This window comes from Chiloscyllium plagiosum, chromosome 23 (genome assembly GCF_004010195.1).
Source record: "Chiloscyllium plagiosum isolate BGI_BamShark_2017 chromosome 23, ASM401019v2, whole genome shotgun sequence".
NCBI classification, from domain to species: domain Eukaryota; kingdom Metazoa; phylum Chordata; class Chondrichthyes; order Orectolobiformes; family Hemiscylliidae; genus Chiloscyllium; species Chiloscyllium plagiosum.
In genome coordinates, this window is record NC_057732.1 from 40,051,189 (window position 1) to 40,072,929 (window position 21,741).

General features: G+C 40.9%; 1 protein-coding gene across 1 annotated transcript in view; it reads right to left on the reverse strand.

The window, feature by feature from the left end:
- Nucleotides 1-2,461: 2,461 nt before the first annotated feature.
- Nucleotides 2,462-21,741, reverse strand: part of LOC122561817 (carboxypeptidase A1-like) — a 37,248-nt gene continuing 17,968 nt past the window's right edge. The window contains exons 6-12 of the mRNA XM_043714020.1: nt 17,743-17,844; nt 15,461-15,559; nt 14,922-15,032; nt 11,351-11,441; nt 9,493-9,692; nt 7,634-7,718; nt 2,462-3,105 (exon numbers count right to left, since the gene is read on the reverse strand). Of these exons, the coding sequence (XP_043569955.1) occupies nt 2,918-3,105; nt 7,634-7,718; nt 9,493-9,692; nt 11,351-11,441; nt 14,922-15,032; nt 15,461-15,559; nt 17,743-17,844 (876 nt within the window). The 3' untranslated portion in view covers nt 2,462-2,917. The remainder of the gene's footprint in view (nt 3,106-7,633; nt 7,719-9,492; nt 9,693-11,350; nt 11,442-14,921; nt 15,033-15,460; nt 15,560-17,742; nt 17,845-21,741) is intronic.

Genomic DNA, 21,741 nt, shown 5'->3' on the forward strand with positions numbered 1-21,741 from the left:
TCAAGGTGAGAGGAGAAAAGTTTAAGGGAGATACATGCGGAATGTACTTTACACAGAGGGTGGTAGGTGCTTGGAACGCTTTGCCAGCAGAGCTAGTAGAAGTAGGCATGGTAGATTCATTTAAGGTGTATCTGGACAGATGCATGATTAGGTGGGGAGCAGAGGGAGACAAATCCTTAGGAATTGGGTGATAGGTTAAGACAGTGGATTTGGATTGGCTCAGGTTTGGAGGGCCAAAGGGCCCATTCCTGGACTGTAAATTTTCTTTGTTCTTTGTTCTTTAACAGACAGCATAGTTTTCTGAAGCAGAAATTGTGATTGACTAACTTACTGGAGTTTTTTGAAGAGGCAACAGACGTCAATGAGGATATCGCTGTTGATGTGGTGTACATGGACTTTCAAAAATGCTGTGATCCCCAACATCTTTTATTTTCAGTCAATATTTGGAGCCTTGTTTTTCCTTCTATTTAATATTCTAGATCTTGATCTGGGGGAACCATCTCAAGATTGCGGATGACACAAAACTTGGAAGTATTATGAAATGTGAGGAGTGTGTAGGACTCCAAAAGGACATAGAGTTAGTGGAGTGCGGAAGATACGTTACAGATCAGGTTCAATGCAGAGAGTTGTGAAGAGATGCATTTTGATTTAAAGAATGTGGGCAGGTTACCTGGGGTATAACATTTAAGAAAGTGCAAGAGCAGAGGGACAAGTGCATAGCTCACTGAAGATGGCAAGACAGATGGAAAGTGCAGTTAATAAAGCATGCAACTTGACTCTGAGAAAAAGGAGGAAGCACTGAACTTATACAAAACACTTCTTAGACCTCAGCTGGACTATTGTATACAGTTCTCAGCACCACATTATAGGAATTATGTGAATGCATAGGAAAGAATGAAGAAGAGATTGACAAAATTGGTTCCAGGGATGAATACCCTTGGCTATGAGGATAGATTGGAGAAGTTGGGACTGGTCTTTTTGAAGAGAAGAAGGCTAAGAGTGGTCTGATAGAAGTTTTAAAAATCATAAATGGTTTGGATAGAGTACATTGGAAAAACCTTCCACTCAGAAAAGGGTTGAGAACAATAGGACACAAATTGCAAATGTAGCAAATGTGCTGTCAGAAAAAAGAAACTTTTCATGTGAGTGGTATAGATCTGGAATGCACTGCCTGAAAGTGTGTTAGAAGCAGAGTCAACTGAGGCCTTCAAAAAAGCATTGGATGATTATTTAAATAGAAACAATGTACAAGGCAAGGGAAAGCCACTAATTTCCAATGCTCATTGGGCAGCCAGTAGGGTGTATGAATGGCTTTCTTCTGCACCACAACAATTCTGTGAAAAAGATGGACTGTCCAATCACAAACCGGACAGATATTGATTTAGAGTCATAGAGTCATAGAGATGTACAGCACACCCTTATTTATGATCAACAGGTAATTATTTTTAATAAATGTTATATGAATACATACTTGACAAGCATTATATATTAGACATCAAGCATAGTAAATAACATTCTAAGACATTCTTAATTTGAGATTGACGTGAACCCTTTGCACCCATGAGATTTGAATGAAACTGAAATATGGTTATTTGGAAAATGATGAGTTTGGTATCAAGAATTAAGCAGTCAGATTGGGTACAGGTATAAACTCCTAGCTTGGGATGAACAGTTAAATCATACATTTGTGGTAACATCTAGGCTATAATGCATGAGATTAGAGGTAAGGCTCTTTCTCTTTAACTGCGAATGTTAACTAAGTGTCACGATAAACCCTTAATCAATCATTGAATTAAACTCCTAAAGGTGAAATCTTTAAATAAATTTAAGGCGGACTCTTGCAGGATGAGTTTGGAGCAAAACCTTCAACTGGTCTTATGCAAATCAAAACTCCGAGATCATGAATTTTCATGGAAATGTAAACTCTTAAATACTGAGGTTGGATTAAATCATTTCATCTTGCAATTGATGATATACAAACTTAAATTGACATTGTTACCAATCTAAGTCTTGAGAATGGAAGGCACTTTCAGATTGTGGTACAACTGAAACATACAACTGAAACAGATTAATGTTACCTCATTGTATTTTATTCCATGGAAATATTCGGAGATTATACATTCAGATGTTGAATCTGAGGTATAAGTTTATTCAATACTTTTAACGATCTGCTCTCATACTTCCTGTTGCTTAAAGTTTAGTTTCTCTTTCTCAGTAACATCCACGCTTAACTAATCACCTACAGGTCAGTCAATAGATAGCCACCAGACAAATATAGCTGAAAAATGTGTTGCTGGAAAAGCGCAGCAGGTCAGGCAGCATCCAAGGAGCAGGAGAATCGATGTTTCGGGCATAAGCCCTTCTTCAGGAAGCAGTAGCCTGAAGAAGGGCTTATGCCCGAAACGTCGATTTTCCTGCTCCTTGGATGCTGCCTGACCTGCTGCGCTTTTCCAGCAACACATTTTTCAGCTCTGATCTCCAGCATCTGCAGTCCTTACTTTCTCCTACCAGACAAATATAGACAAACACAGAAAAATTGAACAATTCAACACTACACACATATTCTGAGATTGAAGTAAACCCTGACCAAGGGTTGGAGAACCCCTCATTGTCAGATTAGAATAACCTCTCAATTTGAACAGTGAACAAGTTATTATACATTAAAGCTAAGGTCAGCCCTGTCACTCAGGTATCTTCTCAAACCATTTGCTTGTAAAAGCTGGAATTAATGTAAATCTGCAATGGCAGAGGTGACAGTAATGAGCTTCCATCTTTTTGCACTGTATGTTGTGTTAAGTATTATAGCAATATGCAATTCTGTATCTATAGCCATACAGCAGAAAGGATGCACAATAACAATACAGTTAAGTAGCTGGTTGGCCCTGAGCACTGGCCTTCTAAATCAGCAGCGATAATATCAAGGTAAGACATTGGAAGCATGCTCCATTATTTTCTTGATGGCCAACCAGGTTTCTTCAGCCGTGGGAACGATTTGATTCGGTGGAAGTTTGAAGCCATATTGACCTTCATCACGCAACTCAAAGGCATATGCATATTTAATACCTTGGTCATAGCTCCAGTCAATGCTGTTCCCACTACTCTCACCTACAGAGATAGAGAAAGGGTTCAAATGGACAACCAAGCAAAATACAAACATCCAATCAGTCAATGCTTACATTAAAATATTGAATTGTTCAACTAACCGGTGAAATCTTTCTGTGATATGTGTTTTTACCAGCTGTTGGTAGGAGTATTATAGCATTATTTATGTATGTCCTGTGATATTTCATTATAACAGAATCAGAAAGGACAGCATGCAGAAGCCATTTGACTGTCGGGGCTTAGTCTCACTTGTTGCTGCAACTCCATAGCTCTTCAAGTTTCTCCACTTTGAGTATTTATGCAATTCCCTTTTAAAAGTTACTATTGAACCTGCTTCAAGCTGTGTGTTCCAGATCATAACTCACTGAATAAATATTTTTCTCCAATCCTTGTCCTCTGGTCACCTATTCTTCAACCACTTTAAGGGGTTTCCCTTATTTACTGTATCAAAATAGATTCTCATGTTGAAAACTCCTATCAAAATCTCCCTTAATTTCTCTGCTCTAAGATAAACAGCCCCAGTTTCATCAGTCCACATACTGAGATGAAATACTTTAATCTGGGTTTCATGCCGACAAATCTCCTCTGCGCTTGATATGAAGGCAGATTATTGCAAGTAACCATGTCTGAGGTAATCAGAGCTTAATTGTTTGGAGAGTGTACAGATTGAAAGAGGTTTGTAAATTTCCTACTGCTAGTTAGAGAAAAACAGCACATACTCTTAAATGAGTACCCTTTATTTATTTTGTGTTTTGTAGGCTGGCAGATGCTCTCAAAACTCATGGGGAAAACCTGAACATGTGCCCCAATTTCTGGCTGGAACAGAAATGGATTGAGTAGGCCTGGATTTGTATGGATTTAGAGCCAGAAATAAGAATGAGGGTATTAATGTGTGGATTATTTATGCCATGCTTAATGCTGTTTTGAGACTGTTCACTTCTTTCTACAAGTGGATTCAAGAAAATTCATGAGAAGTAAAAATTAAAACTTTTTTCTGAGGCAGGCCTGAAAAAAACTCATGGGAAATGGGCATGAAGGAACTTGACAAAATCAGAACTGCAGCGTGAGGTTAAGAGAAAGCTTTAATGCCTCAGTACAGTAGTGAGGGGAGGGCTTAACTCTCTGAATTAAATGTAGTTGCTATGGGAACACTGTACAGACAGCCGTTTTCATTTTCATGTGGAAACCTGCTACTGGCCATGTATTTTTATGCATTATCCCACCAGGAGGGGTGAACGTGCATAATGCAGCAGTCAGCCCCAATTTAATGAGTATTTTCTGTAGGTATTACTTGGTGATATTATGCTTTTGTAAACTGGTAATACTGACTATTTTGTCAGTTTTCTTAATTATCGCTGGCTGCTTTGGTTTGGTCACATTTTGTACCATTATCAAAACAAAAGGTATCCCCCTTCTCCTCACCCAAAACTGAGCATTTGCACATGACCTCTCCACATTGCTTTCCCACAGCCAATTTGGGATTGGAAACAAACTGGAGATAATGGAAATACAGAAGAGGAAAGAAGGAAATACAAATGTTGGCGCTTCTTAATAAATGAGAGAAGTGCCAATAATTCAGCACAAATGTTTTAAATGTTTTCTCTTCGTTTCAGTCAGACACTTAAGGGCTGCCTTGTGCCACAGTGGTAGTAACCCTACCTCTGGACCAGGAAGTCCAAGTTCAAATCTCACCTGCTGCAATGAGGTACAATAACATCTCCGGGTCAGATGATTAGAAAATATCTAGACTTGTGTCCCTGGGCTGTTGTAATCTTTCATGTAAGTGTACTTTCTCCTCTATTGTTTGGGTTCTTGTGGCACAGTACTAGTGTCCTGTCTTCTGAGCTTGAAGAAAGTGAGGACTGCAGATGCTGGAGATCAGAGTCGAGAGTGTGGTGCTGGAAAAGCACAGATGGTCAGGCAGCATTTGAGGAACAGGAGAATCGATGTTTCGGGCATAAGCCCTTTATCAGGAGATTCCTGATAAAGGGCTTATGCCCAAGCCTCAATTCTCTTGCTCCTCGGATACTGCCTGATCTGCTCTGCTTTTCCAGCTAGAAGGTCTGGGTTATTTCCCACCTGCCCTGCATATGATGATTGGTTAAGGAGGGAACTCTGATTTGTAGACATCACAATGGCCATTTCAGCACTCTACACCAGCATCCCCCATAATGACGGCATCGTGGCAACAGCTTCAGTTCTCAACACCAACAACTGCCAATCTCCGAGCGCTGTCCTACAACTCATCCGCTTTATCCTCGACCACAATTTTTACACCTTTGACAACCAGTTCTTCATCCAGATACATGGAATAGCCATCGGACCAAATATGCACCCCAATATGCCAACATTTTCATGCACAGGTTCGAACAAGATTTCTTCTCTACATAGGATCTCCAACCAACACTATACACTAGGTATATTGACATTTCCTTCCTTTGGACCCATGGTGAGGAGTCATTGAATAGTTACACAGTGATATCAATGAGTTTCATCCCACCATTAGACTACTCTCTAGTATCTGTCTCATTCTTGGACACATAATCTCCATTAAAGATTGGCAACTCAGCACCTCACTCTTCCGCAAATCCACAGATAACTTCACGATACTATACTTCTCCAGCTTCCAAAACATATTTAACGGCCATCCTCTACGGACCATCCCCACGCATACATAGGACTGTTCAGATGAGGAGGAACATGACGGGCACTTGGAAGTACCCAAGGATGCCCTCATAAGAATGGGGTACGATGCTCAACTCATCGACTGCCAGTTCTGACGTAACACAGTGAGAAACCTTAATGACTTCGTCAGGAGACAGACATGAGCTGCAACCGACAGGGTACCCTTCATTGTCCAGTACTTCCCAGGAGCGGAAAAACTATGCCGTGTTCTTCGCCACTCACAACACATTATCAATGAGGATGAACACCTCACCAAGATCTTCCCCATGTCTCCACTTATCACCTTTAAGCACCACCAAATCTCAAACAGATCATTGTTTGCAGCAAACTGCCAGACTTACAGGACAACACCATACAACCTTGTCATGGTGGATGCTGCAATACGTGTCAGAGTGTCAACACAGATACCACCATTACACGTGTGGACACCACCCACCATGTACGCGGCAGGTACTCATGTGACTTGGCCAATGTTTTCTATCTGATATGCTGCAGGCAAGAATGCCTTGAGACATGGTACATTGGCAAGACTGAGCAGAGTCTACATCAACAATGAATAGACACTGCACAATAATCAAAAGCCAAGGGTGTTGCCTCCCAGTCGGAGAACACTTCAGTGGTACGGGACATATGACCTCGGACTTTCGGGTGACCATCCTCCAAGGCGGACTTTGGGACAGGCAACAATGCAAAGTGGCCAAGCAGAGGCTGATAGCTGAGTTCAGTACCCATGGGAATGGTGTCAATGGGACCTTGGGTTCATGTCATACTACAGATGACCCAACTGCATACGCGCGCACACACACACACACAGACACGCTCTCATGGACATATACCCCTTTACGCTCACACTCACACACATAAACACACTATCTCACAGACACTCATACATCCCTGCACACACACACACACCCACATATATAAGGTGTGGGGTGAATTTGTACTTTCAGAATTACATTTTATTTTGCTCAAAAACTGCATGAATCCATGTAAAATACTGTAAATCCCTCTTTTAGATTAGAATCAATCTGAACATTGGGGCACAGACAGCCTCACACCTTCAATGCATTATCTGGGTCGACATGGCACCTATTGTTGAAGTTCACTTGAGAATTTAACTTTTTAAAAAAGTTCTGTGATTTGCATATGAAAGAATTTAAACCAACATGGTCATTCAAAAGATGAGAGACTTAACAAACAATCCAGGTTTTTTTCAATAGATAATTTCAGTTACATCACACTGTAAAAATTTGCTATAAATTCTGTGTCTTACGATCTTATACTCCACAACTACCTAATGAAGGAGCAGTACTCTGAAAGCTAGTGCTTCCAAATAAACCTGTTGGACTACAACCTGGTATTGCATGATTTTAACTTTGTACACCCCAGTCCAACACCTGCCTCCAAATCATCATTTTCATGCTGATTGATAATTAACTGCCAGGCTGTGTTTACATTTTAAACCTGGCAGCCTGACTGATTAATCAAAGCATTGGTCTGCAAAATGAACAAGAGAATGCTTTCATCTGTTTTGTTGTGCACATATTATTTGCAGACAGATAACAGATATATACACTGCACCTTTTTCAACTCTTCCAGCCATCTTGTTTGGTGGATGAAAATAATGAGAAAGATTTTACAACATTCAAAACCCCATGCCATTCAAAAATGTGGTTACATGCACCTTCATTATGGATCTGAACTGTGTCCCGTTATATCCATATTTTGTAGCTTCTCTCTTCTGTGGGTCGAATTTATCCTACCCACAGACATTAAAATTGCAGCAAAAGCTTTGAAATTTGTCAGATTACAAAGCAACCCACGCCGTTTTCAGTGTGTCACTTACCAATAGCTTGTACAATACTTCCATGTGTATACTGAGTGCCATACAAGGAGGTCAGAGCTTCAATTGCTTCACTGGCTAGTGTGGCCTATACCATGCAGAGAGAGGTCATGAAAATCATTAGGGCATGGTACAATGGTCATTTGTATTCTGAACTAATGATAACAACCTCTATTCAAATTAGTCAACTGTCATCTACTTTTAAATAGCGGTTCAGAGGTACAACTCCAGCACTGACTACATGTTATGTGTTCAAATCCCATTCAAGAGACTTGAGCTTACAATCTAGTATGATGGTCCAGTACAGTATCAAGAGACTGCTGTAATGTCTGAAGTTCTGCCTTTCAGGGAAGATGTTAAACCATGCCTGTGTCTGTTCTCTTGAGTAAAATATTCTGCAAAAGCACTAATATCCTCATTAATATTTTTACCTCAATCAACATTGCTAAAAAGTCCTGTCATGATCATGACTTGTACCACAGTCCTTAATATCCATGCCTGATAAAAATCTATATTAATTCAAATTTAAAATTTTTCTATTGATCCCAGTCTCAACAGATTTTTCAAAGCAGTAAGTTCCAATTTTCTAGTCCCTTTTTGTATTAATAGCTTGAACAGCCCATTAAAATTTTAGGGTCTATGCTCTTGTTCTAGATTCCTTCCTGTTTCTTTAGCAAGAACTGCAGAGTTAACATTTCAATCAATGTTCAGTTATAGAAAGTATTATCTTGTAGACTCATATCGACAAGGAGTTATGTTGAGATAACCCAAAACTCAGGTCACAAAGGGACTGTATAACTAGGAAAAAGAGGACTCTTCTGTTTCTCCATGTTTGGCTTGCATTGAATGCTATGTCCCAAGAGGGCGAAATATAATGTACTAATACACCTAACCAGCTGACAGCGTGCAGGCACAAGTAAAACTGAATGCTTTAGGATTTGGTCTTCACTTCCTCAGTGGAGAGCAGTTCTCAGTGGCATAATTGTACAAAATGCCTTTCTGCCTGATTTTCCTTCTATCCAGAATTAACTTTCCCAAAGCTCCAAATCTGCCTTCACTCCAGAAATCTCTTCACCCAAATCTTTCCAAGTTCAAGAACGTTTGAGTCACAATTTCCTTCCCCTCCTCAATCTTCCGTCCTTTCAAACCTTCCTCCTTGCCAAATATCCCTTCCCTCTCCATTTTTCCTCCCACCATTTTCCACCCTGTCTGGAACTTCCTTTCTCTGGATTTTTCTTCTCCTCAAAGTATCCTTTCCCTCCTCCCAGATCTTCATTATGCTTCAGATCTTTCTTTCCTGTGCTCCAAACAGGCGGTGCAAAATACTCGAGTGGTAAAGACCAAAATTGATTGTATCTAAAGAGCTGTTGATCAGGTTTTCTGCTGAACCAAGGACCTCAGCCATTCCCATTCTGTAATCCAGGATACAAAAGCTGTCCAGGACGTGCATGCCCTCTGAGTGGCCTGCACCCTCCTGGCGATTCTATAAAACCATAAGGCCATAAATCTTGGAGCAGAAATTAGGCCATTCAGCCTATTGAATCTGCTCCAACATTCAACTATGGCTGATAACTTTCTCAATTTTCTCCCTGCAACCTGTTTTCTCCCTGCAACCCTCAAGATACTCAAGAACCTATCTATCTCAGTCTTTAGTATACTCAATGACCTGGCCTCCACAGCCTTCTGTGGCAATGAATTATTAAATTAACCTATATTTAATAATGGATATTAATCCAAATGGAATCAAGTATTTTTTAAAGCCATCCATAGTGACTGCTCTACATAGAAAACTACCAACATTTATATAGAAAAAACAGGAGTTGATTAGAAAATTCTTTTGAATAGACTCAGAAAAAGCATACCAATTCTTCAAAGTTTTCTGGAGGCATGTGTGTACGTCCATAAGGATACAGCAAACGCTGGAAATAGCTATGGAGTGTAATGAAAACCATGAAATTGCCATGGTTTTTGATGAAATTCACAATGGCTTTCACCTCTGGTTCGGAATGCGCATGAGGCCCACAATAACTTTCTGCACAAGGGGCTTTGCTACTCCCATTGCCTGTGAATCAAAAACAGCTTTTATTAGCCTTGCACCACAACATTTACCAGTCCTTTCACCTTTAGATATTCTTTAGCTGAAAACAAATCAGTGCAGATTCTGACAGTGGTAGTGCAAACGGTACGATGGCATTCATAGTGAGAGGATTTGTGTATAGGAACGGGGAAGTCTTGCTGCAATTATACAGGGCCTTGGTGAGACCACACCTTGACTATTGTATGCAGTTTTGGTCTCCTTATCTATGGAAGGATATTCTAATTATGAAGGGATGCAACAACGGTAGGACATTTAGGACTGGGCTGACGAGAAATTTCTTCACCCTGAGAATGGTGAGCCCATGGAATTCTCTGCCACAGAAAGCAGTTCAGGGCAAAACATTGAATGTTTTCAGGAAGGAGATGGATATTGTTCTTAGGGCTAAAGGGATCAAAGAGTTTGGGGCAAAAGGGTGCAGTGCTGGATGATTAGCCATCATCATACTGAATGCCAGAGCAGGCTGGAAGAGATGAATGGCCTAATCATGTTCTTAATTTCAATCTATCTAGTTGTTTTAATGAGTTCCAGCGACTGGGCCAATATTTAGAGTTGAATTCGCAGCCATCGCTAATTTTTAAAAGAATCCTAAATCGGGGGAAATATTTTTAGGGAATTGATGTAAGGTATAATGTTAATCCTTACTGTAGCCCAAAAGCCCAGCCATGAAAAGGAAAAGTTACAAAGGAAAGGAAAATGACAAGTAAAACAAGTTGACAGGTAGAGAAAGGGTAAGACAAATAAAAGTGAAAGAAAAAGCTTAAGGAATAAGAATACAAACACAAAACAGGGATAATGAACCACCTGTAACACTACGCCTACAACCAATCCTAACCCTAACTCAAAATCACATGCTAACTCAAGCATGAACTATGAACCTAAGCCCTGTTCATCCAGCTTTCTCCTTTTCTTTCCTGAAAGACTTTGATTCCTGATGCAATTTGTTTTCCATTTCTGTTTCAGCTTTTGTGGTCTTCCATCATGTGAAAGCAAGAGGTAAGTTTCAGCTGACAGATTGTGCTGAGCTGTGAAGCCTTCCATTTTGAATTTTCTGTCAGCACCCTCTCCCGAAAATCAGAGGTTGGAATTCAAAGTAATTATGTTATCCTCTGGCTCCCAGCAACATTAAGACCAATTGGACTGCTCACACTGCACTGACCGCAACACATTCAGGCCAAAGTCTGGGATTTTCCTTGGTTCATATCAGCAGGCATTAACCCACAGAGGCATGAGTAGGACATTTACTCACAGTGTGAAAAAGCAACAGGACACTTAGAATAGTTACGTGCTTGTTTTCGACCAGCACACACCCAGTGGGTCAAAGGCCCTTTTTCTACACTATAGACTTCTATGTCAGCAGAAAGCCAGAATTATGGGCATCCTGTTGCCATGACACACATCAGCCTATTCGTTACATCAGAACTGAAGGAAGCCATTTGGTCGATTGAGACTGTTTTTCCTTTCAATTAGATTGGTGATCAGGAAGATCCCAGCTTGTTCAATTATGCAAGTATTATATTTAATTTTAGAAAGTAGGGTTAATTTTGATCAACTCTATCAGCACAATACTATATAAAGTGATATGTAAAGTGATGTAAAACATAATTGAAAATACAAAATCCCACCTCCAAAGTTAGTGTCAAAGTTTCTGTTTGCATCAACTCCAAAGCAATGAGTTCCAGGGCTTTTGGACATGGTCTTACGCCACATTGGATTCTAGGATTACAGGTACTCAGAATTAGCTCATTCACTTTCAGAAACTATGCACATTCAGCATTAATTATTATAGGATAATTTAGCATGTTCCAAAGGCACTTAGAAAGAGAAACAATAGGCCAATAAGCATGGTTCTGATGATATCTGCTCTCAACCCATTAACTGGTCATTTTACACATAAGTAACAGTACACGAATAGCCCATTTAACTCAGCAAGTTGATGTTGCACATAATGTCTCCTCAACCCCACATCATCAAACTCTAACATTGTATGTTTCCAATTATTTTTCCCTCATGTATTAATCTAGTTTCCCTTTAGACATATCCATACTGCAGCTTCAATGTACTTTGGAGGTTTAAGAGAACAGATTAGTTTAATGTCATCTCAAGCACACTTCCAGAGCTCTCATCTGCATTGCCAATTTCCCAGAAAATCATTCCACATGTTGACAACATACAGATGCAAATTGGAGTTCCTTTCATGCATTTTATGAAAACTAGGGATGAGTGAATCCTCCTACAAACACATAAAAGTGAGTGAGGGAATTAAGTTGGCCATAGTATGCAGTGCGACCAAAGATATCTGCACTCAATCAGTAGGACGATGAAAACATACTCTTGAATATATTGTTAGCCTCATCAACTGCCTTGTACATTGTCTCTCCCTTGCATACTAACATAAGTCATCAGCTAATCAGAAGTGACTAGTTTTCAATCAAATGAAGACATAGCCTCAAGTTACAGGTCAGTTTGTCACTTCCTGAGAACAAATGTTACAGTGTTTTTAGTTTATAAATGTATACATTTTAAAAAACAAAATAACACTCAGTAAAAACTCTAAAACAAACGAGTTTTGAGAAGATTTGTAGCTCATGTTGAGGTTCTGGATGTAGGTTTGCTCACTGAGCTGGAAGGTTAATTTCCAGACGTTTCGTCACCCTACTAGGTAACATCTTCAGTGGGCCTCTGGCAAAGCACTGTACATGATTCCTGCTTTCTATTTATACGTTTGGGTTTCTTTGGGTTGGTGATGTCATTTCCTGTTCTTTTTCCTAGAGCGTGGTAGATGGGGTCTAACCGGATGTGTTTGTTGATAGAGTTCCGGTTGGAATGCCATGCTTTTAGGAAATGACATCACCACAGGAAATGACATCGCCAACCCAAAGAAACCCAAACATATAAATAGAAAGCAGGAATCATGTACAATGCTTTGCCTGAGGCCCACTGAAGATGTTACCTAGTAGGGTGACAAAATGTTGGGAAATGAATCTTCCAGCTCAGTGAGCAAACCTATATCCAGAACTCTAAAACAAAAGCAAAATCCTGTGCATGGTGGAGATCTGAAAACAGAAAATGTTGAAGAAACTCAGCAGATCTGGCAGCAACTGTAAACTGAGTTAATGTTTCAAGTCCAGTATGTTCTAAGCAAGAGTCATATTGGGCTTGAAATGCCCACTCTGTCTTTTTCTCCCTCGGTTGCTGCTGAGTTTTTCCGGCTCTTTTTCTATTATCTATGTATAAACTCAGTTGTATCTGATGAAATACAAAGTCTGATCGCACTAGGCACCAAATCACTATGTACTAAATGAATTAATTCTTAGCCTTCCTAATCTTACCTCATTGCTTCCCTTTGCTCAGTAAGCAAGTTCGACTGCAGGCTCCCCCATTCTAACTTCTAGATTATTACAGGCTTTATCAAGTTACAATATCTTTAGTGGCTGAGTAAATATTTTCAAGGTGTACTCATTATGTGAAAGAACTGTAAACACTTCAACAGATTTATGTTATCCTGTGGTCTTACATCAGCTGAAACTCTTCAATTAGGCAGATGTTTGCAATATTATCGAACTCACCAGATGGGAAACACCAGTGACCACGCAGGGGATGATTTTACACCTCAGCCAATATTGCTCTCCACTGATTTCTCCACTGAGACTAAAACTGAGCCTAGAGAGTGCACTTCAGTGTTGTTCATGATCCAGTCAGTTTCACCATGGGTGGAGAAATTACATTGAAATTGCCCCACAAATTTATGAAATGTGTAACTGGGCCAGTAGGCATAAAGTAATTCTGTTCCCATTGAAAAGACAGACTTCTTATTTATTGTGAGCGCTCAGTCAAATTTTCTGACTAATCACTATTTCATGCAGTCCAGTACTCTGTTCTCTTCAATCATGAGCTGGCCTCTTAAATACATCAAATAATTGCTTTGGTTTCCTATCTCGAACATTGCCCAGCCTGCCAGACTTCAGACTCTTTACTCCCGAACCATGATCCACAATCGCATCATCTCAAAGATGGCAAGATTTCTCTTCCTCATGATTTCCAAATACACCAGGGAATGACAAGTTTTGTGCAGTTTGTCTGGTCCCATGCAAAACCCTGTGAACCCAAGATCTCAATATTCTAGATTCCCCCGTCAAAATGAATTGAATTCCTTTTGGGCATTTGTGTAAAAAAGATGATATTGGATTGCTAGGTTGTTTAACTACAAAACATTGTCTGACTGCCGTGATTGTTGACTCCAAGACAACTGGGTATTTGGTTATTGGTGGACCTTAAGAGTGTGGTGCTGGAAAAGCACAGTAGGTCAGGCAGCATCCGAGAAGCAGGATGCATAAGCTCTTCATCCCCCTCACTGAGGATGAATGTTTACTCCTCAGCAAAGGCCTCACCTTCATCCCTCTACGCTATTGGTGGACCTACCCAGAATAAAATTTCCAGCTTGCTTTTTATTGATGTTAACATTCTATTGCAAGTATTTTAAGGCATAGATCCCCACCCTCCACCAGATTGTCTGACCCTTGATTTCCCTTGTACTCAGACCCCTTGTGCCATGGGACTCAGCAGACATCCTATCTGTGTGACCGCATCTTCAATTCAGCTTCTCTCCTCCGATGCTCTCGCTTGTTGTTCAATGTCTTCCTCCCACCTAGACATTCTATTGAGCTGGTTGACCTCCAATCCTCATCTCAACCATTTCACCAATGAAGATCTGTCTCTTTGGGCTTTGCTCTGAATGCTGGCAGTAAACATTCTTCTCCATAACCTCGTTGGGGTGACAAAATTTGAATAACAATGGGCAGTGAGTTGTCCCTCCTTATCTCTATAAACTCATCCACCCTGTGACCCTCTCAAATCTTGTTTTCCTCCACTTCTGGCCTCTATATATCATTTATGTTTATCTTTTCACCATTGGCAGCTACACCCTAGAAAGAGAATGTAAACCTGGCCACCTCTTTTCCTCCTTTAAGATACTCCTTTAAATCTAACTCTTATTTTAGCAAGTTTTTAAACATTTGTTCTAATTCATCTTTATGTAACTCCATGTCAATTTTTTTGTAAATTCGCTCCTATGAATTTGCACTATAGCATGAATAGCGTATAAACGTAGCATGTTGTTTTGAGGGAGGGAGCAGACAATGAAGATTAAACATCATGAAACAGAACCAAGAAAGTCAGAAACCCTGAACTATTTACTGTGGTCCAACTGTAAACATAGCCATCTGGGTTTGCCATGATTTCCATGAAGATGTCCATTTTATTCAGTAATGATGTGATGGAGGGATCAATTCCATAATCAGTCGTGATCTAATGACACACAAAAACAGGAAGTTAATTCACAGTCAGATGCTTGGGTGTTTTCTACAATTTTCCCCATGTGCAAAATTATGCTCTGCATGAGCTTCAGCTGCCATCCCCTGCTTCTATGTTACAAAGACCAATATTCACCACATTCCCATATTTATCAGAACAATTGCGGTCAGTTAGTCCTTAAGGAATACAAAATAGTGATCATATAGACTTGCACATGATTTGTGGATTGTTTTCACTGAACTCACCAGATGGGAAACCCCAGTGACCAGGCAGGGAATGATTTTGCTCTCCACTGATTTCACTGGAAACTAAAACTGGGCCTAGAGAGTGCTATTCAGTGTTGTTCATGATCCAGTCAGTTTCTCTGTGGGTGGACAAATTACATTGAAATTGCCTCACTAATTTATGAAATGTTTTCATACCTTCTTTGCAATCCAGATTGCGACAGCAGGTGCTACTCTTTCACGGCCATGGATACCACTGTCAATCCATATGGCAGGACGGTTACGTCCAGTGCTAAACTGTTTGAATGAAAGAAACAGCCCTATTAAAGACTCTATTACCCCTTGACTGAGAGGCCTAGTTCAAATCTCATCTGCTCCAGAGTTTTGTAATAACATCTGTGAACAGGTTGGTTAGAAAAATAAGCTCAACAGAACAATAGAGAGTGTATGCCTAATGACAGATTTGCACATATACATTCTCATATTAGCTCTTATCATGCAGTGATTGCAGGACACTTTGAGTGCTACAGAAAGTGACTGAGTGCTAACATGTGAATGCCTGAATTGTGATAACCAAGTGCTAATACACCAAAGTAATTCACAAACAGTGCAACTAACCTCAGCAGGAAACAAGCTAATGTCTCACACATAAAGAATGTGATGCACCCACATTAGCCCTGTAATAAAAAATAACAACAGAAGGTACACACACTAGAGCTCTTTTCCTTGTAGGCTTTCAATTTGATCTTACTGAGGTTGGCATAAGCGGTTAAAGGGATGTGTTGGCAACTTCCTGAAGAATTCCCGAGTGTGGGAGTATTAGCATTCCTATCTCATACACACTGTATATAAATCCTCAACTTTGTGTTAGAAATAGAGGATCTATAACATTAGCCTGGAATACATCAATGTAAGGAGAACTGCGATATGTAACAATACTTTAGATGTAAGCCCAGCATAATGTCAATTAGACCAGGGAGGCCTGAATCAGCGCCTAACTATAAATTTCCTCTCAATTAAGAAATTGTATATTGAGATGGAGTTCAAAGTGCAGGACATCACGAACGTTGATGATAACATGACAGAAGACAATATAAGTCAATGCATTAGTGGGTATGTAACAGCAAGTTCGTGCTTTAAAAATTCTCAGTCTGTACTTGGAAGGTAAAACAGATTGAGTCAATGACCTTGATGGTTCCTCAGTTCTGCAAATAATAGCTTAGAGTTAAAGAGGGGTCAATTCCATAGCTCTCGCAATTTTGGAGGGTAATGGAGCTATCAGGAGGTGCACACAGGTGTACATACCCAACCAGGGAAATGAGCACTGTGTATCTGTGATTTGAATCTGACCACAATTCCTCTGATAGTACATGTACCTGCAAAGGAGAAGGGACACAAAGAATGGTTTACTCAGACATTAAGAGCAAGAAGGTAGTACAGGCAGCATTGCCTGTGCTAAGAATGATAAGTAGAGAGGATGACTAGCTGCAATAAAGAAGGTTTCATCTGAGCAAAGACAGCTGCAGAATGCTAGAGCTATATCATTCAACCAGATCCTTTCCAATGATCTGTATTTGGACTATCTAAGCTTTGAGTAACTACCTATTAAAACAGATGGAGTGACAACATTCTGGCAGTTTTAGCTGAGTTTGAGGACCACATCTTCCTCCACTTCCTCTTGCTTGAAATTGGGTCATGTTACAACAGGAGAAAGTGAGGTCTGCAGATGCTGGAGATCAGAGCTGAAACTGTGTTGCTGGAAAAGCGCAGCAGGTCAGGCAGCATCCAGGGAACAGGAGAATCGACGTTTTGGGCATAAGCCCTTCTTCAGGAAGCAGGAGCCTGAAGAAGGGCTTATGCCCGAAACGTCGATTCTCCTGTTCCCTGGATGCTGCCTGACCTACTGCGCTTTTCCAGCAACACATTTTCAGCTCATGTTACAACAGAGAAGGTAAAATCAGCCACTGCAGTTTGCACCTTAAAATAGATTTTCCTTCCCTGTCAGTGTACAGTGGTCCCAGATCAGCCCCAGTACAGGTTACATGCTTCTTGTATTCCATTAATGTGCCTCAACTTCCAAGCTCAGAAGGTCGTCAACTGCTGCTCACATACCCCATAGTCACAGCTCCACTTTCTGCATCAAGGCAGGATTTTCCCATTTCCTCATCAGCCACCACTACCCATTAGGATGTGATTTAGAATGCAATCTTTGTTGGCAAAGCCAGCATTTAGTACACTTCCGTAATTGTCTTTGAGAAAGTGATGGTGAGCAGCCTTCTCGAACTATTGCAGGAGAATCAGTGCTGTTGAGATACAGGATGCTGTCTTATGAATCCAGTTATCAAGTACATGATTGAGGCTGACATTTTGTGTAATTGACTGACAATTAGTTATCAACTGAGCAATAGCAAACTATGCTGAAACAGCATATGCATTTTATGTGATGGTGAGAAATTAAACGTCTTCAGTTTTTGACCAACCTTCAGGACATGAAGAGCTCGCCCTTGGGAACTTCTACCAATCTTGATTCTTCGGACTAATTGTGGGTTTTCAGCTGCAAGATCCTTTAGCCATGTAAAAATCTGAGGAGAAACCAAAAATAGAAAATGTATATGACGCGCCAATGCATCACTAAATCATTTTGTAATTGTACATCTCTATGACTCTATAAGTGTTCACAAGGTGCAAGGTCCTTGGGCCTTCCTTGGATGGGTTGCTGAGGAATCTTTTCATAAAATGCTTTTCACGATGAAACCTTCTTCCTAACCTTCAGTTGAGCCATTGCCCATAATTGAGGGGAGGTACATTCTTTCGGCAATGATGCAGCATGGTCCAACATTACCCTCTGCTCAGAGCTCCATTATAGAATCCAAACACTCAGGGTGCAAGTTCATGGCACCTTACCTTAGGCAGATGCACAAACTCACATTTGCATGAACCCTGGCTGCTGTCAGGACCCAGCAGGTCCTGCTATTCACAGATAGTGATGCAAATGAAGGTGGATAATGTAGTCAGCCACACTCTTATAAACCAGAGACATCTGTAAAAATAATTGAATCATCCTGTGATCAAAGTAGGATGTTGAGTTTCAAGACAGCATAAACCAGAGACAGAGATATTACTAGCATGACTCTCCCAGCAGTGGTTCCATTGAGTCAGTCACCCCTTGGTAATGTGAGATTGCTGAATCCATCCTCAAGATTCAAATGAAAGATCCATTTGCTTCATTTTCTCATGATGCATCACAAGTCTTGTTCCCTGGCTATCACTTCCATCCTGCTCCTTGGTCATTGCCTCAGGTTGACCCAGACCAAATATGGTGTCGGTGTTTGAGTACTGAACCTATAGTTTCAAATTCTGTATCCAAATGACTAGCTCTCCCTGTATTTCATGTTATCTAAATTTCCTAACCAGTCTACCATGCGGATTCTTGTCGAGCGCCTTACTGAAGTCCATATAGACAACATCCATCACTCTGCCTTCATCAATCTTCTTTGTCACTTCTTCAGAAAGGTATAGGCACAGATAAGCTGAATAGCCAAGGCCTTTTCCCCAGGGTAGGGAAGCCCAAAACTACAGGGCATATGTTTAAGGTGAAGAGGGAAAGACTTAAAAGGGACCTAAGGAGTAACTTTTTCATGTAGAAGGTGGTGTGTATTTGGATTGAGCTGTGAGAGGTGATAGAGGCTGGTACAATTACAACATTTAACCAATCTGGATGGCTAAATGAAGAGGAAAGGTTTAGAAGGACATTGGCCAAATGCTGGCAAATGGGACTAGATTAAGTTAGGATATGTGGTCAGCATTGCCGCATTGGACCAGAGTCTGTTTCCGTGCTGTACATCTCCACGACTAAAACTATGACCCAAAAAGGTAAATATTACAGGGGGCCCTGCCCATGGGTTTGCAGGCTGGTGGTACCAGGGCATACAACTTCCATAATGGCCTTCCTGCCACCTTTCCACTTGTCCCAGACACTTTTGAAATTTTATGAGGGGATGGGTGAGCACGAGGGCAGCCACCCCATTTGAAGACACCTAGATGTAATTTCAAGGGCACCAGGAGAAAATCAGAGATGGAAAAGGGCAGATCAAATTCCAGCAGATTACCTTGTTTCAACCTTGGGCAAATAACTGAGGGGTCACCCTCATGGATTTCCTTCTGAATTTTGCCTCGCTCAAAGGTATGCCACAACCATTCCAGGGGTGGGGCATGGTGGGATGGAGGTAGAGTCATGGTACATTGGTGCCAAAAACTGATAACGGGTTTCTAAATAGCCTACAGTGCTCAGATCAGAGGTGAACCCATCGTTCTCTGGTCAGAGGTGGGCCACTATCTTGGTTCTAGGAGGGACAGGGACACTGTGCTTGGGTCTGGGGGGATGGACCCACTTTGCTTGGACTGGGGGAGGGGAACAGAACCATTGTGTTTTGATCTGGGGGGACAAGGCCATTGTGCTTGGGTCTGGTGGGAAGAGCTGATATGCTTGGATCTGGGGAGATGGAGCCACTGCGCTTGTATCGGGGGAAGGGAATAAGGCCACTGTGTTTGGGTCAGAGTGATGGGAACATGGGGCTTAGGTCTAGGGGGCAATGGAGTCACTGTGCTTGGGTCTGTGCGCAATGCTGTTATGCTTGGGCAGAGATGTTGGAATGTTGTGCACTGTATGGGGCTGGTACCAGAGCCAGTCCAGAGCAGCATGTTCCAAAGCCCATGATTTCTGACCCTACCCCTGCTTTGTTGTAGTTTTTGTTGTGAAACTCCAATGGTTATCTGGCCCTGTGCTCCAGACATTTAGAATCTGATGATTGCCTGCAATTACAGGGACACTGCATGAATGAGAGAGCTGTTGACCAATCAGATTGGCTTTCACTCTGTGAGCTATGACTTCCTCTTGAGTTAGGGTCTAAAATCCTGTCTCCAGCTAATGCACTCCTTGGTGCATTAAACAGCTATTGGCCTGTTGAGATGAGTGGGGAAACCCCAGCACCTGAAAAATCATGTTCTATATTCTCTGCAAAATCAAGACCACCTACATTCACTTTCATAACAAGTGCTACTGAAATCCTCTTCCATGCCTTTCCTATTTTCAGCCTTCTCCAACCTACCAGCCTCATTAATTTGTCATCGCTGAACTCTCAGCAAGTCCCTTCACACATCAGTCCTGTGCTTGCTGATCAATTTTGGCTTATGACCGAGCAACGTCTTGATTTTAAAATTATTGGCCTCATGTTCATTTTTCTCCCTTTCTTTGCTCCTCCCTACCTTTGTAAATCTACTCAAACCCTACAAAATATATCTGCCTTCATCCATTTCCCACTTCTTGTGCTTCCTCTAATTCCATAAACTCAAATTCCCTGGATGTAAGTTTGCTCGCTGAGCTGGAAGATTCATTTTCAGACGTTTCGTCACCATACTAGGTAACATCATCAGTGAGCCTCCAGTAAAGAGCTGGTGATATGTCTCGCTTTTGATTTATGTGTTTAGGTTTCCTTGGGTTGGTGATGTCATTTCCTGTGTTGGTGATGTCATTTCCAGTTTTTTTTCTCAGAGGGTGGTAAATGGGATCCAAATCGATGTGTTTGTTGATAGCGTTCCGGTTGGAATGCCATGCTTCTAGGAATTCTCGTGCATGTCTCTGTTTGGCTCGTCCTAGGATGGATGTGTTGTCCCAGTCAAAATGGAGTCCTTTCTCATCTGTATGTAAGGATACTAGTGATAGTGGGGTCATGTTGTTTTGTGGCTAATTGATTTCATATATCCTGGTGGCTAGTTTTCTGCCTGTTTGTCCAATGTAGTGTTTGTCACCAGTTCTTGCAAGGTATTTTGTAAAAGATGTTTGTTTTGCTTATTGGATGTATAGGGTCGTTTAAGGTCATTAGCTACTGTTTTACTGTGTTGGTGGGTTTGTCGGCTACCATGATGCCCAGAGATCTGAATAGTCTGGCAGTCATTTCCAAGATGTCTTTGATGTAGAGGAGAGTGGCTAGGGTTTCTGGACGCATTTGTCTGCTTGTTTGGGTTTGTTGCTGAGAAATCGGTGGACTGTGTTCATTGGGTACCCGTTCTTTTTGAATACGCTGTATTCTTTTGCATATTTGCTTCTCTATCCAATTGTTATTCTTAAAGACAGTCCTTAAAATCTGCTACTTTCTCCAAGGTTTCGGACATCTTCTGTAATGCTCCTGTGAAATATCTCGTGTTAAAGATGCTATACGAAAATATATCTAACTTTTCATGAAACAAGTATTTTTATTTATTGCAAAAATATACTTTATTCATAGAAAAACATCTTTGGTACCTGTACAGTTAATGGAGTCATTCATATCTATATTCTCTTTAAATTACAGAGAGCAAATTGTCTTTGATGTTTACCATTCTCCATATTTACAGTCAACCTCTTGGCATTTAGCTGAGGCATCAGTAGGGCTCAATGACTGAATGGACCCCAGCTATTCTTTGGCAGAAGGACCTTACAT